Below are 18,551 nucleotides of genomic sequence, written 5' to 3'. Positions count from 1 at the left end.
TAACAAAATTATGATAAAGTATTGTCACCCTATACCACGTCTTGATGATATGTTAGGTGAGCTGCATGGTTCTTGTGCATTTTCAAAAATAGATCTTAAAAGTGGTTATCAGCAAATTAGAACAAAACTAGGTGATGAGTGGAAGACCGCTTTTAAGATCAAGTATGGGTTGTATGAGTGGATGGTGATGCCTTTTGGCTTAACCATGCACCAAGTACTTTTATATGCCTAATGAATCATGAGTTCATTGACAAATTTGTGGTTGTCTACTGTAATGACATTCTTATGTATAGCAAATCTAGTGACGAGCATGTCATGCATTTGCGATGTTTGTTTGATGCTTTGTGTAAGTTCAAGTTGTTTGCTAACATGAAGAAATGTGCATTTTGCATTAATTGCACATATTTCTGGGTTAAATGGTGAGTGCAAATGGTATCGAGGTAGATAGTGAAAAGGTGAAGGCTATTCAAGAATGGCCTAAGACTATAAGTGTTAGTGAGGTACGCAGCTTCATGGCTTGGCAAGCTTTTATAGAAGATTTGTTAATGAATTTAGCACCATTGCTGCCCCTTTAACTAAAATAATGAAAAAAGATAAAGGGTTTATTTGTGGTAGTGAATAGGATCATGCATTTGCCTTGTTGAAAGATAAGTTGTGTAATTCACCTTTGTTGCGATTGCCTAACTTTGATCTTCCCTTTGAGGTTGAGTGTGATGCCTCTAGGATATGTATTGGTGCTATGTTAATGCAGGAAAAATAACCAGTTGCTTATTTCAGCGAGAAATTGAATTGTGCACCTTTTAAATACTCAACTTATGACAAGGAGCTATATGCATTGGTGAGGGCACTTGAGACTTGGCAACATTACTTGCTACCAATGGAGTTCATAATACACACTGATCATGAGTCATTGCATCATTTGAAAGGACAAGGCAAGTTGAATAGGAGACATGCCAAGTGGATAGAGTTCATTGAATCTTTTCCTTACATGATTTAATACAAGCAAGGAAAAGATAACATTGTGGCAGATGCGCTTTCTAGAAGGTACACTCTTATCTCTACACTTTTTGCAAAATTGATAGGGTTAAGCATTTGAAAGAACTATATGCACATGATGCTGATTTTTCTAATGTCTATGATGCATGTGAGCGTGCAGCATTTCATGAGTTTTATAGGAATGAAGGCTTTCTGTTTAAGAAAAATAAGTTATGTGTGCCTTATTGTTCATTACGTGATTGCTTGTGCATGAAGCCCATAGTGGTGGGTTAATGGGTCATTTTGGGATTGACAAAACATTAAGCATATTATATGAGCATTTCTTTTGGCCTAATATGCGTAAGGATGTCGAATAAATTTGTACACGTTGCATATCATGTAGACAAGTTAAGTCCAGGACACAACCTCATAGTTTATACATGCCATTGCCTGTACCTACACACCCTTGGATTGACATATCTGTGGACTTTATTTTGGGTTTGCCTAAGACTAGGAAAGGTCGGGATAGTATTTTTATAGTTGTTGATAGGTTTTCCAAAATGGCACATTTCATTCGATTCCATAAGACAAATGATGCTATACATATTGCAAACTTGTTTTTTCGTGAACTTGTTCGCTTGCATAGAATTCCTAAAACGATTGTGTCTGATGAGGATGTCAAGTTTTTGAGCCATTTTTGGAGTGTGTTATGGTCCAAGTTAAGGGCCAGCTGTTGTTTTCAACTACTTCTCATCCTCAAATGGATGGCCATACAGAAGTAGTTAATCGTACCTTGGGCACTTTGTTGCGTGCTATTATTAGTAAAAATTTGAAAACTTGGGAGGATTGTTTGCCATTTGTAGAGTTTGCATATAATAGAAGCAAGCAATCCACTACTACTTTTTCACCTTTTGAGATTGTGTATGGCTTTAACCCGCATACTCCTCTTGATTTATTACCTTTGCTCACTAATGAGCTTGTTAGTGTTGATGGTTGTAAGAAGGCAGGTGTGGTTAAATCTATACATGAGAAAGCTCGTCAACAAATTGAGAAAAAGAATGAACAGGTAGATACCAAGTTAAATAAGTGCAGACGTATGGTGACATTTGAACCTGGAGATTGGGTATGGGTCCACATGCATAAGGAGAGATTTCCTTCCAAAAGGAAATCAAAGTTAGATGCTCATATTGATGGTCCATTTTAGATTGTTGCAAGGATCAATGACAACGCATCTAAAGTGGACCTACCAGGTGAGTATGGTATTTTTGCTATCTTCAATGTTAGTGATTTGTCTCCTTTTGATTTGGATGCAGGTACAGATTCGAGGACGAATCCTTTTGAGTGGAGGGGAAATGATGCAAATATTGTCTCTAAAGCACACGGAAGCTTAGGAAGTGATTTGGAGCAAATTTCAGAAATGTTTCCAAATATGGAAGATTGTGTCAAATTGCAAGGAAATGATATCAATAATGATTCTAGAGTTTTTCAAGACATTTTCAAGCAAACCAAGTTAGATTTAGATGGTGTTCCAAATATGGAAGTTTTATCGAGTCCAATCGCGAGATCGCAAGCCAAGCATCTAAAAGAGCAACTTCAACTTTTTGTGCAAAAAATGGGTTGTCCAATGTAGGGAAGTACATACATGGTAACTTGGAGGATGCCAAACATGTTAATCTTATTGGACTTAAAACACAAATAGTTTTGTGAACTTGGGCTTTTGGGCTTATGTGTATTTTATTGGGATTTAAATCTGTCCATTTATATGTGTTTGGATTTATTGCATTTTGTGTTTTTTATGATAAACATACTGCAAATAATATTTATAGAATAATTGTTTCAATTTTAGATGAATATAAGTTGACAAAAAAACTTTTTCAATTTCATTTGATAATGTTTCTGCTAATACTAAATCAATCATTGAACTTAAAAATATTTGTGAACCAAATAGTGGGGGAAAATTTTTTCATATAAGATGTGCATGCCATGTTTTAAATTTATGTGTACAAGATGGTTTAAAAATTCTTGAATCTTTTATTTCTCCAATTAAAAAAGCTATTTCATATTTATGGGGACATCCCCAAGTGATGAAAAGTTGGGCTAAATTTTATAAGGAAAATAATAAAAGATCAAAACGTTTTCCAAGGGATGTCCCAACTCGTTGGAATTCAAGATATGAATTATTAAACGAGTCTTTTCTTATAAAGAATTATTATGCTTTTTTGTTACTAATAACATTGAAGATATTAATTTATATCCTCAAAATTGGGATATTTGTGCAAAAATTTTAGATATTTTAAAAATTTTTAAAGATGCTACCTATAAATTTAGTGGGGTTTATTATCTCACATCTCATTTATTTTTACCTATGTGTATTAATATTGTTAGTGCACTCCAAGAATTTGAAAATGATTGTATATTAAAAGATTGTGTTTTTTCAATGAAAAAAAAATGGTTATCTTATTTTAAAAATATACCACACATTTATCTTGTTGCTATTGTATTTGATCCTAGATGTAAAATTGATGTTTTATGTGAATATTTGACTATTTATTATAAAGTATTAAATCTTGATGTACAAGATAGTGTTAATATAGATGTAGTATTGCATGGAGTTAGACAAAATATTATGCAATTATATAATGAATTTGTTCAATTTTCTAGTTCATCTATTTCTAATTCTTCTCAATCTAATATTCAACAATTTTCAACACAAAGAGTAAGTGGTGTTGGTGTTGGTGTTGCTGAACAGGTTTTACTACAAAGACAAAAAAGACTAAATGAATCCACTTCTTTTTTTGAATTTGATAATTATCTAACCACTTCTTTTGAGTTTGGTGATAATTATGCAGATAATAATTTTCCAATTTTAGATTGGTGGAGTCGTCACGCCAATACATTTCCAATACTTTCATTAATTGCAAAACAAGTTTTAACAGCTCCGGTCTCCACTGTTGCGGTTGAACAAGTGTTTAGTTAAGGAGGAAATATACTTGATGAAACACGATCTCGTATGACACCCGATTCATTAGAAGCACAATCATGCGTGGATGACTGGAGCAAAGCCGAACTAAGAGCACAAGAAAATCTAAAAGAAAATGAAGATTTATATGATTTATACGATGGGTCCTCAACGGGAACATCAACCGGTGGTGCAAATAGCGAATAAGGTAAAAGAGGTGAAATTGGTATAAGGTAAATAAGAACTACGTGGGCTTTGATTCCTCTAAACCCCAATAGGATACATAGACAACTTAATTTTTTTTTTTTTTAAAAAAAAAATTAAGTTCAAGCCCTTTTTGTTTTTAAACTTATGTTCAAACTTTTTTAAACAAAAAATAAATTCAGTTAAATACTTTTTTTAAAAAAAAATAATTAAGTTCAAGTCTTTAAAAAAATAAATTTAATTGCAGCATTTTTTAATTTTTTAGGTGTCTTTTTTTTAGAAATAACTTTCACAAATTTATTAAATTTTGAAAACCGGTATTCAAAATTTAAAATTATGAGATTTGTCGGAAAACCGATCGGAACCGTCGGTTTTGAAACCGTACCGAAACCGGTACCGGAACTGTTCGATTCCAAACCGGAATCGGAACCGAAAATTTTCGGTTCAGTTCCAGTTCCAATTTTTTTAGAACCGAAACCGCCGGTTCCGGAACCGTGGCCACCCCTACCTCAAATAGATAAACTGATTCTATCATATGTATCTTCATTAACATTGTACACGTGACTTTTATGTTGCCTTCGGAAAATTATAGTTATTTATTCAATTTGTAGATTATTTTGTAGCCAATTTCCTATTTCTTAGTTGGATTTTAGCATTATTTGTAGTTAATTTCTTAGTTAATAGCTCCTTGACATTTGCTACGACCTGAATTCAATTTTGTCTAATAATTTGTGATCCTTATTTATTTTGATCTTATCTATTTTTCAAATTTTTTATTTCTTTTTGGGAAAGGATTTATTTATTTCTAAATACATAAATAACTAGATATTGATGCCTCTTTTTCTTTTTCTTTTCTTGTTTTTCCTTTCAAAAACTCTAGACATCAATTAACAATTTTTTTCTAATTATATCTACATATTTTAATACAATTTTTTTTACAATTTATATTTATTTTGTAAATTTAAAATAAATTTAGAATCAATGCTATTATCTTTTATCCTGTCTAGTTTTTGAAAATTATATTAGAAGATAAAATTTTAGAAGATAATTATAACTTTCTTTCTTTTTTTTTTTTTTCAAAAACTATATCTACTTATCAAATTTTTTTTCCTCACTTATTTATATATTTTAATTGAATATTGAGATAATAAAAACTAATCCATATATATGTTTCTTTATCTCTTCATTTATCTATATATTTTAATTAATAATTCGTATATATTTAATTTGACATTGCTCACATGTGGAAATTGTTATGTACTTTGCAATTGATACGTACTACAGTTGTAATTATTACAATCATAAATAATATATTAATTAATTGATTTTTTATTTGTATTAAGTTTATTCATTTACATTAACAGTTTAATAATAAAATTATTTACATGTGTATAACTAAAATGTACAGTTAACTAAGAATATATTTAAAAATATTGATATTATTGCAAATAATGTTATAATTTTATTTATTAACAAACCATTTTTATATTTACCATTATTGATTTATTTCAAGTATAATTTTATTGTTCTTTCTCAACATTTGATAATTCATGATAGTTTATCAAAAAAAAAAATATAATTAACTATATTTATTAAAATAATATTTAAATACCTACGCGCACAGTTTTCCACTAGTAGTATTATAATGGACAGTGATTTGGTAATTAGAAAATATGAGAAAATGAAAGGAAAATGAGAGAAAATGGCAGGTGTAAATAGAGTGACGGAGTTAAAAAGGGAAGGCAGACGCATAACGTGTGGTTGTAAAAGTTACATTTGCCCTCGATTAATTAAATAGCAATCTTAGCTAAAATAACATAAATTCCTTTGTCTTCAAAAAAAAAAATCCCTTGAACTCTTTTTTTTTTTTTTTTTCACGTCAATTTTAATATTTGAAAATATTTATCAATATCTAATAGCAACAAATTATGAAATCACTTCTAAATCAGAATAAAAACATCACTAATTTAGAAAAAAAAGGAAAATATTTTTTATGCATTTCTTGTTTTTAAAGGTAAATTTATTAGATTTATTTTATGCATTTTCGTTTACTTTTCCATTTATTTCAAATAAAAACTATTCTTATATCTTTTAAGAAATTTTAATTATTTTTAATCATATATTTTAATTTGTTTTAATTCATTTTCTAATTGCAAAACATCTCTTATTTTCTTTCAAAAAGTTTGATTAATTTAACTGACCTGTAATTAATTTTCATTTGCTTATTTCGTTTTCATTCTTGAAAAAAAAAAAATTTATGTAATTTTGTTTTGGTAAAATTGTGGGAGACTTACTAATTACTATTTAGTCATTATAGTTTAATAAAATCGACTACTTAGCGATTGCATTAGGGTATATGAATTTGTGCTTATGGTTTAAAATTGTCCAACCAACGTCCTTCCAAATGTTACCCCTTTTTTTTTTTTTTTTTGTTAATTTTCAATGAAAAGTCAAAAATATATGTGTAAATTGATAAAAGTAATTCATGTTCCGAATAAATTGGGTATGGATGACTATTATAATAATTATTCAATATTATTAAAAAATTAATTTTTACTTTTAACATAAAGAAGAACGAAAGAAATATATATGGTAAGGCAAAATTTGGTTTTTTTTTATTTATTAAAAATCAGTGGCAAAAAGCATATGCCAACACCTAAAACCATGGCCGGACCGGCACTAGTACCTAGGTAAACTTAAGGCCCCCAAGACGCGTAATATGCTTAACTCATATGAATTTAGTTTGTTAAACCAATTTTAGGAACAATAAACCCATAATATGACGTTATTAAATCATATTGTTAATTTATATCTTTGGTCAAGCTTCCACATTTCAATTAATTTATAGCTCGAGCCTATAACTTTTCTTTTATACCATTAACGTCATTCATAATATGGGCAAACTGGTCCATTTGTACTCTAGAGAGTCAATTAGAAAATTCCACATGTCTATCAAACAGCACACTAATAACTTTTTACATAATAAATTGTAATACATAACTCCCTATCTACGGAGCTCTATAAACAGATGAAGATACATTTAAAACATAATACTGTATATTCAAATATTGTTAAAATTAGAATTTTCTATTATAATTCTGCAGAGAAAGGAGCAGAGCTTATCTGAACCAGCACAGTGTCTACCTACTGGGAAAAAGTTTAAGCGTAGGAGGGTGAGTTTCACAATCTTAATGAATAACAATAAATAATGCATAGCCCAAATAATCACACAGAATGCTTTTCACATTTATATAATGAGCACACCTTCGATCAAGTGCATGCCACTAAATCAATACTCATAAATAATATCATCTTCAAATAATCACATTAAATAGAGATTGGTCAATGGCATCACAAAACCCTAACAAGCTATCATCACACATAGCATGTCCTCTCATACGTATGTACCAGAGAGCCGATCCTCATACCTGGTCAACTGGTCTATTTTTCACTTGACCAGTCTTCACATTATTTTTTCATTCTCTCTTTCTTTTCTATTACTAATAGGAGACCACCATGTGGTTTTGCCATATTATTCATATTATATTTCATCATATGTACAGGGGAAGTCGATCTCCCATACATGGCCAATGGTCCCAGACTGTCATCACAATTCCATGGTGACCCACTTTATTCCAATTCCACCCGAAAACAAGGCATGTCATTATCACATCACAAGTAATCCAATCAACTCATTATTATATAATAAATTACATATGAGATCAATAAGCACATATGAGTATAATTATGAAATGTATATAAATATATATAATTCTTATATACTTATAATATTATAATTTATATGATAGATCATAAGAAAAAAAATATTATTTTTTATAATATAGTATTAAAAGGGGTAAGGCTAAGTATCATTTGTGTATATATATATATATGTGGAATGGTTGATTCATGTATGCAAATGATGATATGCATCATTTATTGTTACTCACAGTGATAAAAGAAGGAGTAAGCCTTCGTTTAGATTTTGACTAGTAGGAGCGATAGACAAACTCGGACGATCTAGATAAAACACAAATATAAAAAAAAAAAAAACTGCATTAAATAGATTACTTTTCTTAAATAAGAAATTACATGATTAATCTAAATCTTATCGATATTTTTTTGACAGCATTTCCATCTAAAATAGGACTTTCAACCTGTTCAAGTATCAACTATTTAGTTTACTTATCGATTACTACTCATATAGCCCATCCTTCAGGTAATCAATAATCCCAATATCCAACCGCCATAAACAGTAATTTTACAATCAATTCATACCTTATAGATTAAAATAATCTTCAATCTAATTTCAATACATCCTCAAATATTTCTACTTCATCTTAATATGATTTATTTCCTTAACCGGTCATCAAACAATAAATCCTTTATATATATAAATATAAAAAATTCCTTATTTGATTAACTTTAATCGAAATATAATATCCTTTAATGAAATCTGGGATTAGTTAGTAAAATTAGCACTTTCACTAGATTGTAATGTCCTCTAAATAATCTAATTTACCATCATCCTAGCTCACATAACATAATTCTAATTTATTTTCTCATTGGTTATAATCCTGATAGTCCTTGGTTCAAATTAAATTAAGGAACCAATGTAATTTAATCATACTTCTAATTACTTTCCTTTTTAATAATAATATTTCTTATGACTAAGTATTTAATTTATTTAAAATTCATACTACAAATTCATATTTATCAAGGTTCTCAATTTATTTTTATGGCGATAATTATAACTTGCTTCAATTTATTAGAACCCTTATCCTATTCTTAATTCTTAATTCTTAATTCTTTTAATGAAAACTAATTTTAACCCAGTAATAATAATTTCTAAAATTGAAATTTACATTAAATTTAATAAACTAAATCTTAAATTATACTGATTAAAAATCGAATTTCAGATTCAAGTTCAGTGCAAATTCTCAATTTTTTGCCTACTGGATTCTCACTGCCTAGTCGCCAGACTGCTGCTGACGCTGCCGTCTACAGTGGACGAAAAGTCGTAGCTGTCCAGAATTAAGCGTCCTTCACATCATTTGGCTCGAATTTATCGAGGAGTTTATTTTTGGTGTTGGTTGGGCGAGATCGGCCCTCTAGTTGGTTGAAACGGGCGTAACAGGAACCTAGAACCGTCATTCATGGTGGTTTCACAAATTTGGCCTGAACCTCGTAATTTCCAGAGGGTAATTGCTCGTAAGGATGAAAGAGACCAATTGATGCCCGCTATCAACACTGGAACCGCCGGAAACAGCGTGAAATTGCCAGAGATTGGAATCACACCCTGAGTGATGTCTTAATCTCGATTATCTCTCTTTCCCAAGTTTCTCAGCAAGTTCTATATGTGAAGTTTTGGACAAAAAAAAAAAAAAGGACTTTAATTTCAAACAGTAATTAGAGAAATTGTAAGTGCATTTGAACTTTATTTTATTGATTGATTAACTTTTGCTTGGTTTGATTATGAGCTCCTGATTATTGTGTTTCTAAGCTTTTCTTCGATTAACTTTGTAAGCTTTTAATTTCAAACAGTAAGTCATTTGAACTTTGATTTATTTTATTGATTGATTAACTTTTGCTTGGTTTGAGTGTGAGCTTCTGGTTATTGTGTTTGTGAACTTTTCCTGGAAAAAGAGATGTAAATGGAGAACAAATCTTGTAATTTATTATTTATTGTCGATAGAAAATCGGTTGGAGATCTTGTGTGTTATCACTTATCAGATCTCGTTTTGGTTGCAGATTTTTATTTATTTATAAGAATTTGTTGCATAAATTGTTAAAAGGGCTAAGGGTATTTTGGTATTAAAATTTTATTCTCTCTCCTAATACCATATTTTTTGGACTGATGGTTTTTTTTTTTTTTTTTTTTATTATAAAAGACCAAGTAGTATCACGAGCCCATATATAAGAATGTTTTAATATAATAAAAAAAAAAAAGGATCGATTAATAAATTATGACATTATATAAGGACTGATTAATAAATTATGACATTATACAGGAACATAATAATAATTATACCTTAGTTTATCTTCAAAATTCAATATAAACAAATAATAATGAAAGTTCTTTTTTTTCCTTTTTTTTTTTATATTTTTATTTTCTAGTAGTAGATTGATTAGAACTTAGGAGGACTCGTCCTCCCAAGACATCTCTGTACGAACCCAACAGCTGTTATTATCGAGCTCCAAGAGCGGATTCAATTGACTATCATCGTCTTCAGGAGCTATCAGAAATCAAATCCCAATTTACTGCGGAAAAAAGGGTTCCAAATCGGTGAGTGTTCTTTGTCTTAAAGTTTTGTTCTTAAATTGATCTGTTAGCATTATTAGAATACAAACATAGAAATGCATTTGACTGTAGGTAAGGAAACAAACTTAAACGGGATTTCAATCATATACCGTAAACCCCAACGATAGTTATTTAGAACTTTTATCGAACAGATATGACATTTCTTTTCAAAATCAATGTTAAAATTATTAACTTAGATCATTCTTAATAACACTTATATACACAAATGTATACTTCAATTGATTAATATCAAACTGGTTGAAGAGACTGATTGGTTGATGAGAAAGTGATGTGGACCAGTAAGCCAAGAAAATTCAAATTCAACTTCAAATGCTCAAGAATTTTAGAGTTCTATTCGAGATTTTATCTAGAATTTGTTTTGCATATTGTAGATCATTTCTAGTCCTTTTAGAGTTATATTTACGTGTCAATTTTAATAAAAAAGTTGCTAGTCAAGAACTAAATCGTAGAGGCAATTCTGTAAATTTCAGCTTGGTTGGAATTGTGTCCTTTTTTATTTAGGAAGAATTTATACTGATTTGAAGTCATTTTAGAGTTCTTATTGGTCTAGGATAATGGTAATCCTTTTTAGTTTATTTTGGTTCTTAAAATCCTTGAAGGGTGAAGACTAATATCAAAGTCACATTAGGTAAAGTTTTATCAGTAGTGTCCTGTGAAGTAGACATTAATAGCAGTTTGGGTCTATAAGATCGTAATGCTTTTTAATTAAGTTTTCAGTTGATATTACAGCAGATAATGTTTTTATCTTTGAGTTGTGTCATGTAATTTTAACCCTGAGTGAGTACTAGATCCCATTACTGTTATAGCGTGATGCTAGCAGTTTATTTTCATTTGCTTCAACTTTTTCGTTTATTTTTTAAAGAAATTCAAATTTTCCATATTAGTTTTTAAGACTTAATTCCTGATTTCTATAAATCCTAGCCCTGATCCTAAAACTTCAAGTTTTCCAAGCTGGCTTGCGTCAGAAAGGAATTTTACTTCTGTTGTTTCCATGACATCACAAGATCGTTTTCCTTGAAGAAGTAAAAATGGTTGATTAAGGGTTTCTGATTCCCTAAGAAAAGGAAAAAGAAAAGGAAAAAAAAAAAAAAAGAAAAGAACTTGGAGACTTGATTTATTAAAGGATTGATTAAGCTTATTTGATAAACATGTTGAGTTTACCAACTTTTAAGGTTGAGTGAGCCATTTATTTATTTTCTTATCAGCACATGTATTTTATTGATAGATATGAATAGGATTTACTTTCATAGATATGAATAAGATTTGATTTCATTAGAAAACACAGTACTAGCAGTATACAAAACTAAAAAAACCTGCTTACAATGATAAGGGAGATTTAAATTAGTAAGAAGTCACCAGTCTGACCACCAAAATTCTTCTGATCTGCATCAACCTTATCTCTTCAGGTAAAAACCAACTCAAATCGTTAAACCCTGCGCTACAATTCAATCTTTATATGCAAATTCTCTGTTGATTTGTTTTGGGTTTTACTGTTTAATTAATTATATATTTCTTTTCCATTTCAAGAAAGTTTTCTTTTCATCATTTCTAGGAAAATGTGTCTCTCTATATCTCTGCTGCTGTTTCATGAACCCATAGTAAATGAGATTGTGAAATCGTCAAAAACTGATTGATTAGTTGTGCTTGTTTCTACTTCTATATCTTTGGAGTCATTTCTTGCATTTTCGTTGTTTGACCTGAATTTTAACTTTCCATAGGCAATCTTAATTTCATCATTGAATGAAAATTTAAGCAAAAATGGAAAAAGAAAAATGTCTTGGTAATATGCTATGATCCCATTATAAAAGAGCAAGCATGAGAGTTAATATAAATTATAAAGTAATTTTTTATTAATTTTTTAGAATCATTTGTTGATTTTTCTATCATATTGAAGTAGTTATGTATTCATTTTCACCTATGTGGGACAATTCTGATTTCTAGTTTTAAGGATTTCATATAAAAATCTGCCAAGATTAAATATTAGAACTTTCAAAACTTATTAGCAGAAATAAAAGTACCTTTTGGATGAATTATTTTAAAGATTTTATGTCAACAGATTTTCTGGGGTTTCTTCTATTGTTGTCTTTACAAATTCCTAGTAGAAATCTCTTTGCATTGCTTTTATGGAAGCCTTCCTTTCCAGCTAAAAATGTAGTTTCAATTTGGTATATTTCATTGAACATAACCCATAATATTTGCTGTACTATAAGGCTGGTTTATCTTTAGATGTATATGTTTCATGCATGTGTGCTTTTTGATGGGAACACAATCAACTTTTACCAGATTTAGCCCAGCGCATTAAATAAACTAGCCCATCTGAGCATAGCCTCGTTTGGCTTATGCTTGGCTGTTTTATTAATCAAACATTAACAAATAAACTTTTTTTTTTAGCCAAGATTTCAGAACAAGTTATTTTTATTTAGATCTCAGAAAATCAAAAGACCTTTAAATGTTTCGAGGTACTTAATTTCTGAACTCCTCAAATATAGCATTTACAATTTTTTTTTCCATCAAAGCTGCAATGAGCTGGTTGATGAGGTGTAGCAAAACTTAAGTGGGCTGTTTGTGGGGCTCAAGTTGAGTCCAAAGCAGGTAAAACTCAACATGCTTATCAATGAGCTTAAACAAGCCTATACTAGATCAAGTCTCAAAATTGTTCATGAATAGTTTAATTTATTTTCAGCCCAGACTTTGAAAATGCGGATGCTTTTTCCTAAGTATAAGCTGTGTTTATTTGCAGCCCTCTGCTGTTTACAAATGGGCACAGTTTTGGCTGGTATAAACCATAATATTTGTTTCTATAGGTTTCAGCTAAGCAAGATTGAAGTCTCTTTTATGTTTGTTTCCTTCCTACAGTCACATGCATTTCTCCGTTTTTATTCTCTTATCTTTGTAAAAGATATGGAAAATGCTACTGAGTAACCCTTCATAGCCTCACTCTATATTTGAATTGTTTCTGTCTGTTAACATGTTTTATCCTTCTATTTTGGGCTTCCCCTACATCCTCCAAGTCAGAGGGGTGGCAAATTTTATTCTTGTTTAGGTTCTTAAAAAGTGAGTGTTAGATACTATTGGATTTCTTCTTGAGACCAAATAGCTCTGAATCTAATGTGTGTTTTTAAATTGAATGAAATCAAAAATCTTAAAAAATCAAAGAAAATAAAAGGGTGAACATCACTTTGAAATCGAAGCTTTAAGACAAAGAACACTCATCAATCTGGAACCTCTGTTGCAGTAAATTGGAATGTGTTTTCTGTTAGCTACTGAAGACATTGACAAATAGTTGAATTTTGGCTCTTGGAGCTTGATAATACTGGCGATAGAGTGAGAAAAATGATGAAGCGCCAAATAAATGGCAGCTGTGGTTCTTTCTTTTAGAGTTCATGGAAAGGGATTCCAGAGAAAGAGTCCTTCCACTCAATCTGATTATGGCCCACAAAATTTTAATGTTATGTTTATATTTAATTTGAAGACAACCTAAACGAACAAAAGGAAAATTAGTGAATTCAACTAAATAAATTTACCAAAATAAAGTTAACAAAAACATTTTCTCGCAAAATTAAAAATGAAATAAGCAAATAAAAATAGGTGAATATAATTAATTAAGCAAAAATATCTTTTCAAATACAAAATGAAAGCAACTAAAATTGATGAATTAAAATAATTAAATTTTGCTGTTTTGTTTATATTTAATTTGAAGATAACCTAAAGAAACAAAAGAAAAATTAGTGAATGGAACTAAATAAATTTACCTAAATAAAATATTTTCTCGTGAAATTGGAAATGAAATAAGCGAATAAAAATTGATGAATTTAATTAATTGAGCAAAAATTTTTTTTTCTTGAATAGAAAATGAATGAAAGCAACTCAAAATAGACCAACTAAAATAATTAAATTTTCTAAAAGAATTTTAAAAAATTTAATGATTTTTTTTAGTTAAAAAGAAATAAAATAGGTAATGAGAATTAAATAAACTAAATCTAATAAATTTACCTTTTAAAGAAAGAAATACACCACAATATCCTGTTTTCCCTTTCTTTCTAAATTGAAAATGAATTAGAATAAAAGAAAAGAAAAGGAACAAAAAGTAAACAAAAGGTAAATACATATATGAATGAGTAAAATGAAATAGTAAGTTTAACTCTTAAAGAAAATGAAACCTCTATGTAGTCTCTGTGTTTCGAAAATTTTCCTATTTGTTGACTTTCTTTATCTTTTGAATTTGGGTTTCTTTCAGATCCCCTAAATGAGTGCGGTAACTAATTTTGTTCTTGTTTGGGTTCTTAACAGCGAATGTTAGGTCAGCCTTGCAGACGCCGTAAAACCTAATCTACATATTGCTTAAAAAAGGAAATATTGTAATCCACAAAAGCAAAATGGAGATGGAGAGAAAAAGGAGATCAAAATTGAATATTGCAATTATACACCCAGACCTTGGTATAGGTAATTCTATCATTTACTTTCTCTTCTTCTTATTATGTATGTTATATGATAAAAGGTGATATGAACAATCATTTTGTTAGTCTCAAATTTTAATTGGAGAAGTGAACTTATCATTTATGTTTATGCTGTGAGATTATTTGATTTAACACATATTTTGGTGTCTCTCTTTTGAAATAATTGTATAATTTGAAATGTTCATGTCAGATGAAAGTTGTAATTTGGAAGCAGGGCTATTATTTTTTCCTAAAAGAAATGAGTTTAGTGCTTTTTTGGTGGAAAGAAATCAATTTATATTGGTTTTGGTTTTGCTTCCATGAACATAGTGGGGTTGGGTGATGGTGGCTTTAGAATTGGATAATAATAGTGTCTTGAAGATTGCACGTAGTTTTATTTCATGTAGATGTTTACTCTGACTTTGCTTTCTACTTTGTTTCTAACAAGATAGATTTTTTTGCTGTGCAATCAAGCATTTAAATTTGAATCTTTGTTGCAACCTACACTCTTGAATGAAACTTTCCTTATGCGTGAAGCATGATGGTATTGAGATGAAATATCTCAAGTATATCTTACTAGCACATTGCAATGATCTATAGGTGGAGCTGAAAGATTAATTGTTGATGCGGCTGTTGAACTTGCCTCCAGGGGCCACAATGTTCATGTTTTTACAGCTCACCATGATAAAAACAGATGCTTTGAGGAAACAGTTGCTGGTAGGTAACTTTATTTTATTATTGCTTGATAAGTCTTAGTTTATTCTGATTTCAAAATTTATGTATTGTAAGAATCAGAAGACGATATTCCAGTTTATTTGAGAAGGCCTTTAAGTTGGCTAATTACATCTATAGTATATTTATGGCAAACTTTTTTTTAAAAAAATTACTTTAACTTACGGTTTCTTTAATGGATTTTAAACCGAAGCAATGAAAAGCTTTATCAACCAAATATTAGTGCACTGGAATTTGCTTGATATATATTTGTATTATTTTTAGGAATTAGTATTGTGCACTCAATTCAATATATAAAATAAACCGAGAATTATCACCAAATTTCATTTTAAGTTGCAAAGAAATTAAGGAATTTTCCCGGCTGAAAAGTGAGAAAGTGAACTGCAAGGAGATGAAAAAAAAAGGGCTATTTTTTTTTTCTCTCTCGCTTTATCTATTTCTTGGAGCTGAGGAAGTGGGGTGGTGAAAGTATTTAACATACATCTTGAACCAAATGCTGCCGTTCTTTGGTGACTTTGCAAGAAGGGAATTGTTTATGCCTCTGTGCTTATCTCTTACTACCACTTGCGTCTTGTATTAGGTTGAAATCATATGATATGCTTATTAATATCAATTTCTGTGCAGGTACCTTTCCAGTGACTGTATATGGTTCTTTTCTACCTCGACATATATTTTACCACCTACACGCACTATGTGCTTACCTGCGGTGTATTTTTGTTGCTCTTTGCATGGTGTTCTTGTGGCCATCATTTGATGTCATACTGGCAGATCAGGTTTCTGTTGTCATCCCGCTGTTGAAACTTAAAAAATCAACTAAGGTAGATATATATCTTTTACTTCATCTGTTGTTTAAGGTTGTGGCTGTAGCAGGGTTTCATATTATAAGTCTAATTGATTCAGGTGGTATTTTATTGTCATTTTCCGGATCTGTTACTAGCTCAACACACAACCACTCTCCGAAGATTATATAGAAAACCCATTGACTTTGTAGAAGAAATTACTACTGGTATGTTTCTTTCACCTCTGTTTATGTACTCTTCATGTGAAATATGTTCTTGTATAAAGTTATACGTTACAAACAACTGCTAAATTAATATCAAATTGATTTTGGGGTCCATAGGAATGGCTGATATGATACTTGTGAACAGTAAATTTACTGCATCTACTTTTGCAAAGACATTCAAGCATCTTCATTCACGAGGAATTCGGCCTGCGGTTCTTTACCCAGCTGTCAACGTGGACCAATTTGATCAACCTCATTCTTACAAGTAACTGACGTGTTTTTATGTATCTTGAATAGCTTTAGGCTTTCTTTTGAAACGATATACAAAGAATTTATTTCATTATGTTTTTATCCTTAATGTGGCATAGGTCGAATTTTCTATCTATCAACCGTTTTGAAAGGAAAAAGAACATAGAGTTAGCAGTTTCAGCATTTGCTATGCTTCACACCCTTGATGAACATGCCCTTCAAAATGATAATGTATCTGAGGCCACTTTGACTATTGCAGGCAAGTCTTTGACTACCTCCTTTCTAAGTACTAATAGGATTGTGCTTCCAGTATAGCTTGAGCATGAAGTTGTACATATTGTAATTCTCATTTCAGGTGGGTATGATAAGCGACTGAGAGAAAACGTTGAATACTTGGAGGAACTTAAAAGCTTAGCAGAAAGGGAAGGAGTGTCTGATCGGGTTAGCTTCATCACATCTTGCTCGACGGTTGAAAGAAATGAACTTCTTTCTCAATGCTTGAGTGTCATTTATACACCAAAGGTCCAATACCATAACTAGTCTCATCATAATAATCATATTGAAGCATGAAATTTTCTTCTTTTCTAAATAAAACTGTACAATAATTGTAGGATGAACACTTTGGCATTGTTCCGCTGGAGGCAATGGCAGCATATAAACCTGTTATTGCATGCAACAGTGGGGGTCCTACAGAAACAGTTAAGGACGGAGTAACAGGATTTCTTTGCGAATCTACTCCTAAAGCTTTCTCTCTGGCTATGGCTAAACTCATTCAGGATCCTCAGATGGCAAAGAGAATGGGGGAACAAGCACGACAGCATGTTACCGAGTCATTTTCGACAAAGATTTTTGGGCAGCATTTGAATCAATACCTCGTCGACATTGCCAGTATTAAGGAGGACTAGGAATTACAGTAGCTGAAAATGACAACACAACCATTGTGCATAACTAATTCATACAAGATGCTTTTGATTGAGAAGAGTATCTATTGGTAGTCGGTTTTGTTTTCAAGAGATTTGTCACTTGTCAAAGCAACAAAAGATTTCTTAGCATTGTTGAGAGTTTCAATTTGGATGAAAACCTTGATTTAATGTGCAGTGTCCTCGAAGGTTTTGTTTTTTTTTGGTTTTCCATGTCTATCTTCAGCTCCAAAGCTAGAGGAAATTATCCTTTCAGATTCTGAAAATTTGATCGACATTCCCTCATCCATTCCTTTTGATTTGATTTGGGAGGGTGCAAGGAGTTGACGATTATTACAAGCCTCTCTCAATTGAAATCTCTTAAGTATCTACTCAAATTTGAAGATGCTTTTCAGAGAATCTAAGAGGAACAAATATCTTAGGTTAATAGATTTTTTAAATACATAATATAGTCAAAAGGAAGTTTTTCACACAGTAACTATTATGGTGTTACTCAAAAACATTAAACATTAGGGTAATTGTCAACTCCACTCCTCACAAACCTGAATTTATTATTAGGTCACTGTAGGGATGGAAAGGGTGGATATTTTAGGGTAGAGCAACACTCCGATTCGTTTAAATAGAACATGAATAGTTATAAATAGATTTGGAGCGAATACAAATAGTGAAATTACTATCTGTAATAGATACGGGTAGAGTACGGATATAGATATTTGGATACCCGCTATCCGCTACCTGCTATTGAGTACCC

General features: G+C 30.6%; 2 protein-coding genes across 3 annotated transcripts; both read left to right on the top strand.

Annotated features, from left to right (window-relative positions):
- Positions 1 to 416: 416 nt before the first annotated feature.
- LOC149494850 (uncharacterized) lies at positions 417 to 1,269 on the top strand. The gene is made up of 3 exons (XM_089724444.1): positions 417 to 500; positions 824 to 966; positions 1,083 to 1,269. Exons 1-3 carry the CDS (start codon positions 417 to 419, stop codon positions 1,267 to 1,269), a joined length of 414 nt encoding a protein of 137 aa, XP_089580570.1.
- A 7,833-nt stretch (positions 1,270 to 9,102) lies between these two features.
- On the top strand, positions 9,103 to 17,999 carry LOC105637031 (UDP-Glycosyltransferase superfamily protein). 2 transcript variants are annotated; one of them, XM_089724280.1, is made up of 10 exons: positions 9,103 to 9,558; positions 10,256 to 10,424; positions 14,751 to 14,903; positions 15,497 to 15,613; positions 16,253 to 16,446; positions 16,529 to 16,634; positions 16,749 to 16,896; positions 17,000 to 17,139; positions 17,236 to 17,402; positions 17,492 to 17,999. In XM_089724280.1, exons 3-10 carry the CDS (start codon positions 14,837 to 14,839, stop codon positions 17,783 to 17,785), a joined length of 1,233 nt encoding a protein of 410 aa, XP_089580406.1. In that variant the 5' UTR covers positions 9,103 to 9,558; positions 10,256 to 10,424; positions 14,751 to 14,836; the 3' UTR covers positions 17,786 to 17,999. The 2 variants fall into 2 exon arrangements, with proteins under 2 accessions (XP_089580406.1, XP_020536119.1); XM_020680460.3 differs by lacking the exon at positions 9,103 to 9,558 and having other exon boundaries at positions 10,227 to 10,424.
- Positions 18,000 to 18,551: the final 552 nt, after the last annotated feature.

Source organism: Jatropha curcas, chromosome 7, assembly GCF_041381405.1.
Source record: "Jatropha curcas cultivar XTBG-Jc1 chromosome 7, XTBG_Jcur_1.0, whole genome shotgun sequence".
Taxonomy (NCBI): Eukaryota; Viridiplantae; Streptophyta; class Magnoliopsida; order Malpighiales; family Euphorbiaceae; genus Jatropha; species Jatropha curcas.
The sequence above is the reverse complement of the archived record's forward strand: the minus strand, read 5'-3'. Positions and strand labels throughout refer to the sequence as shown.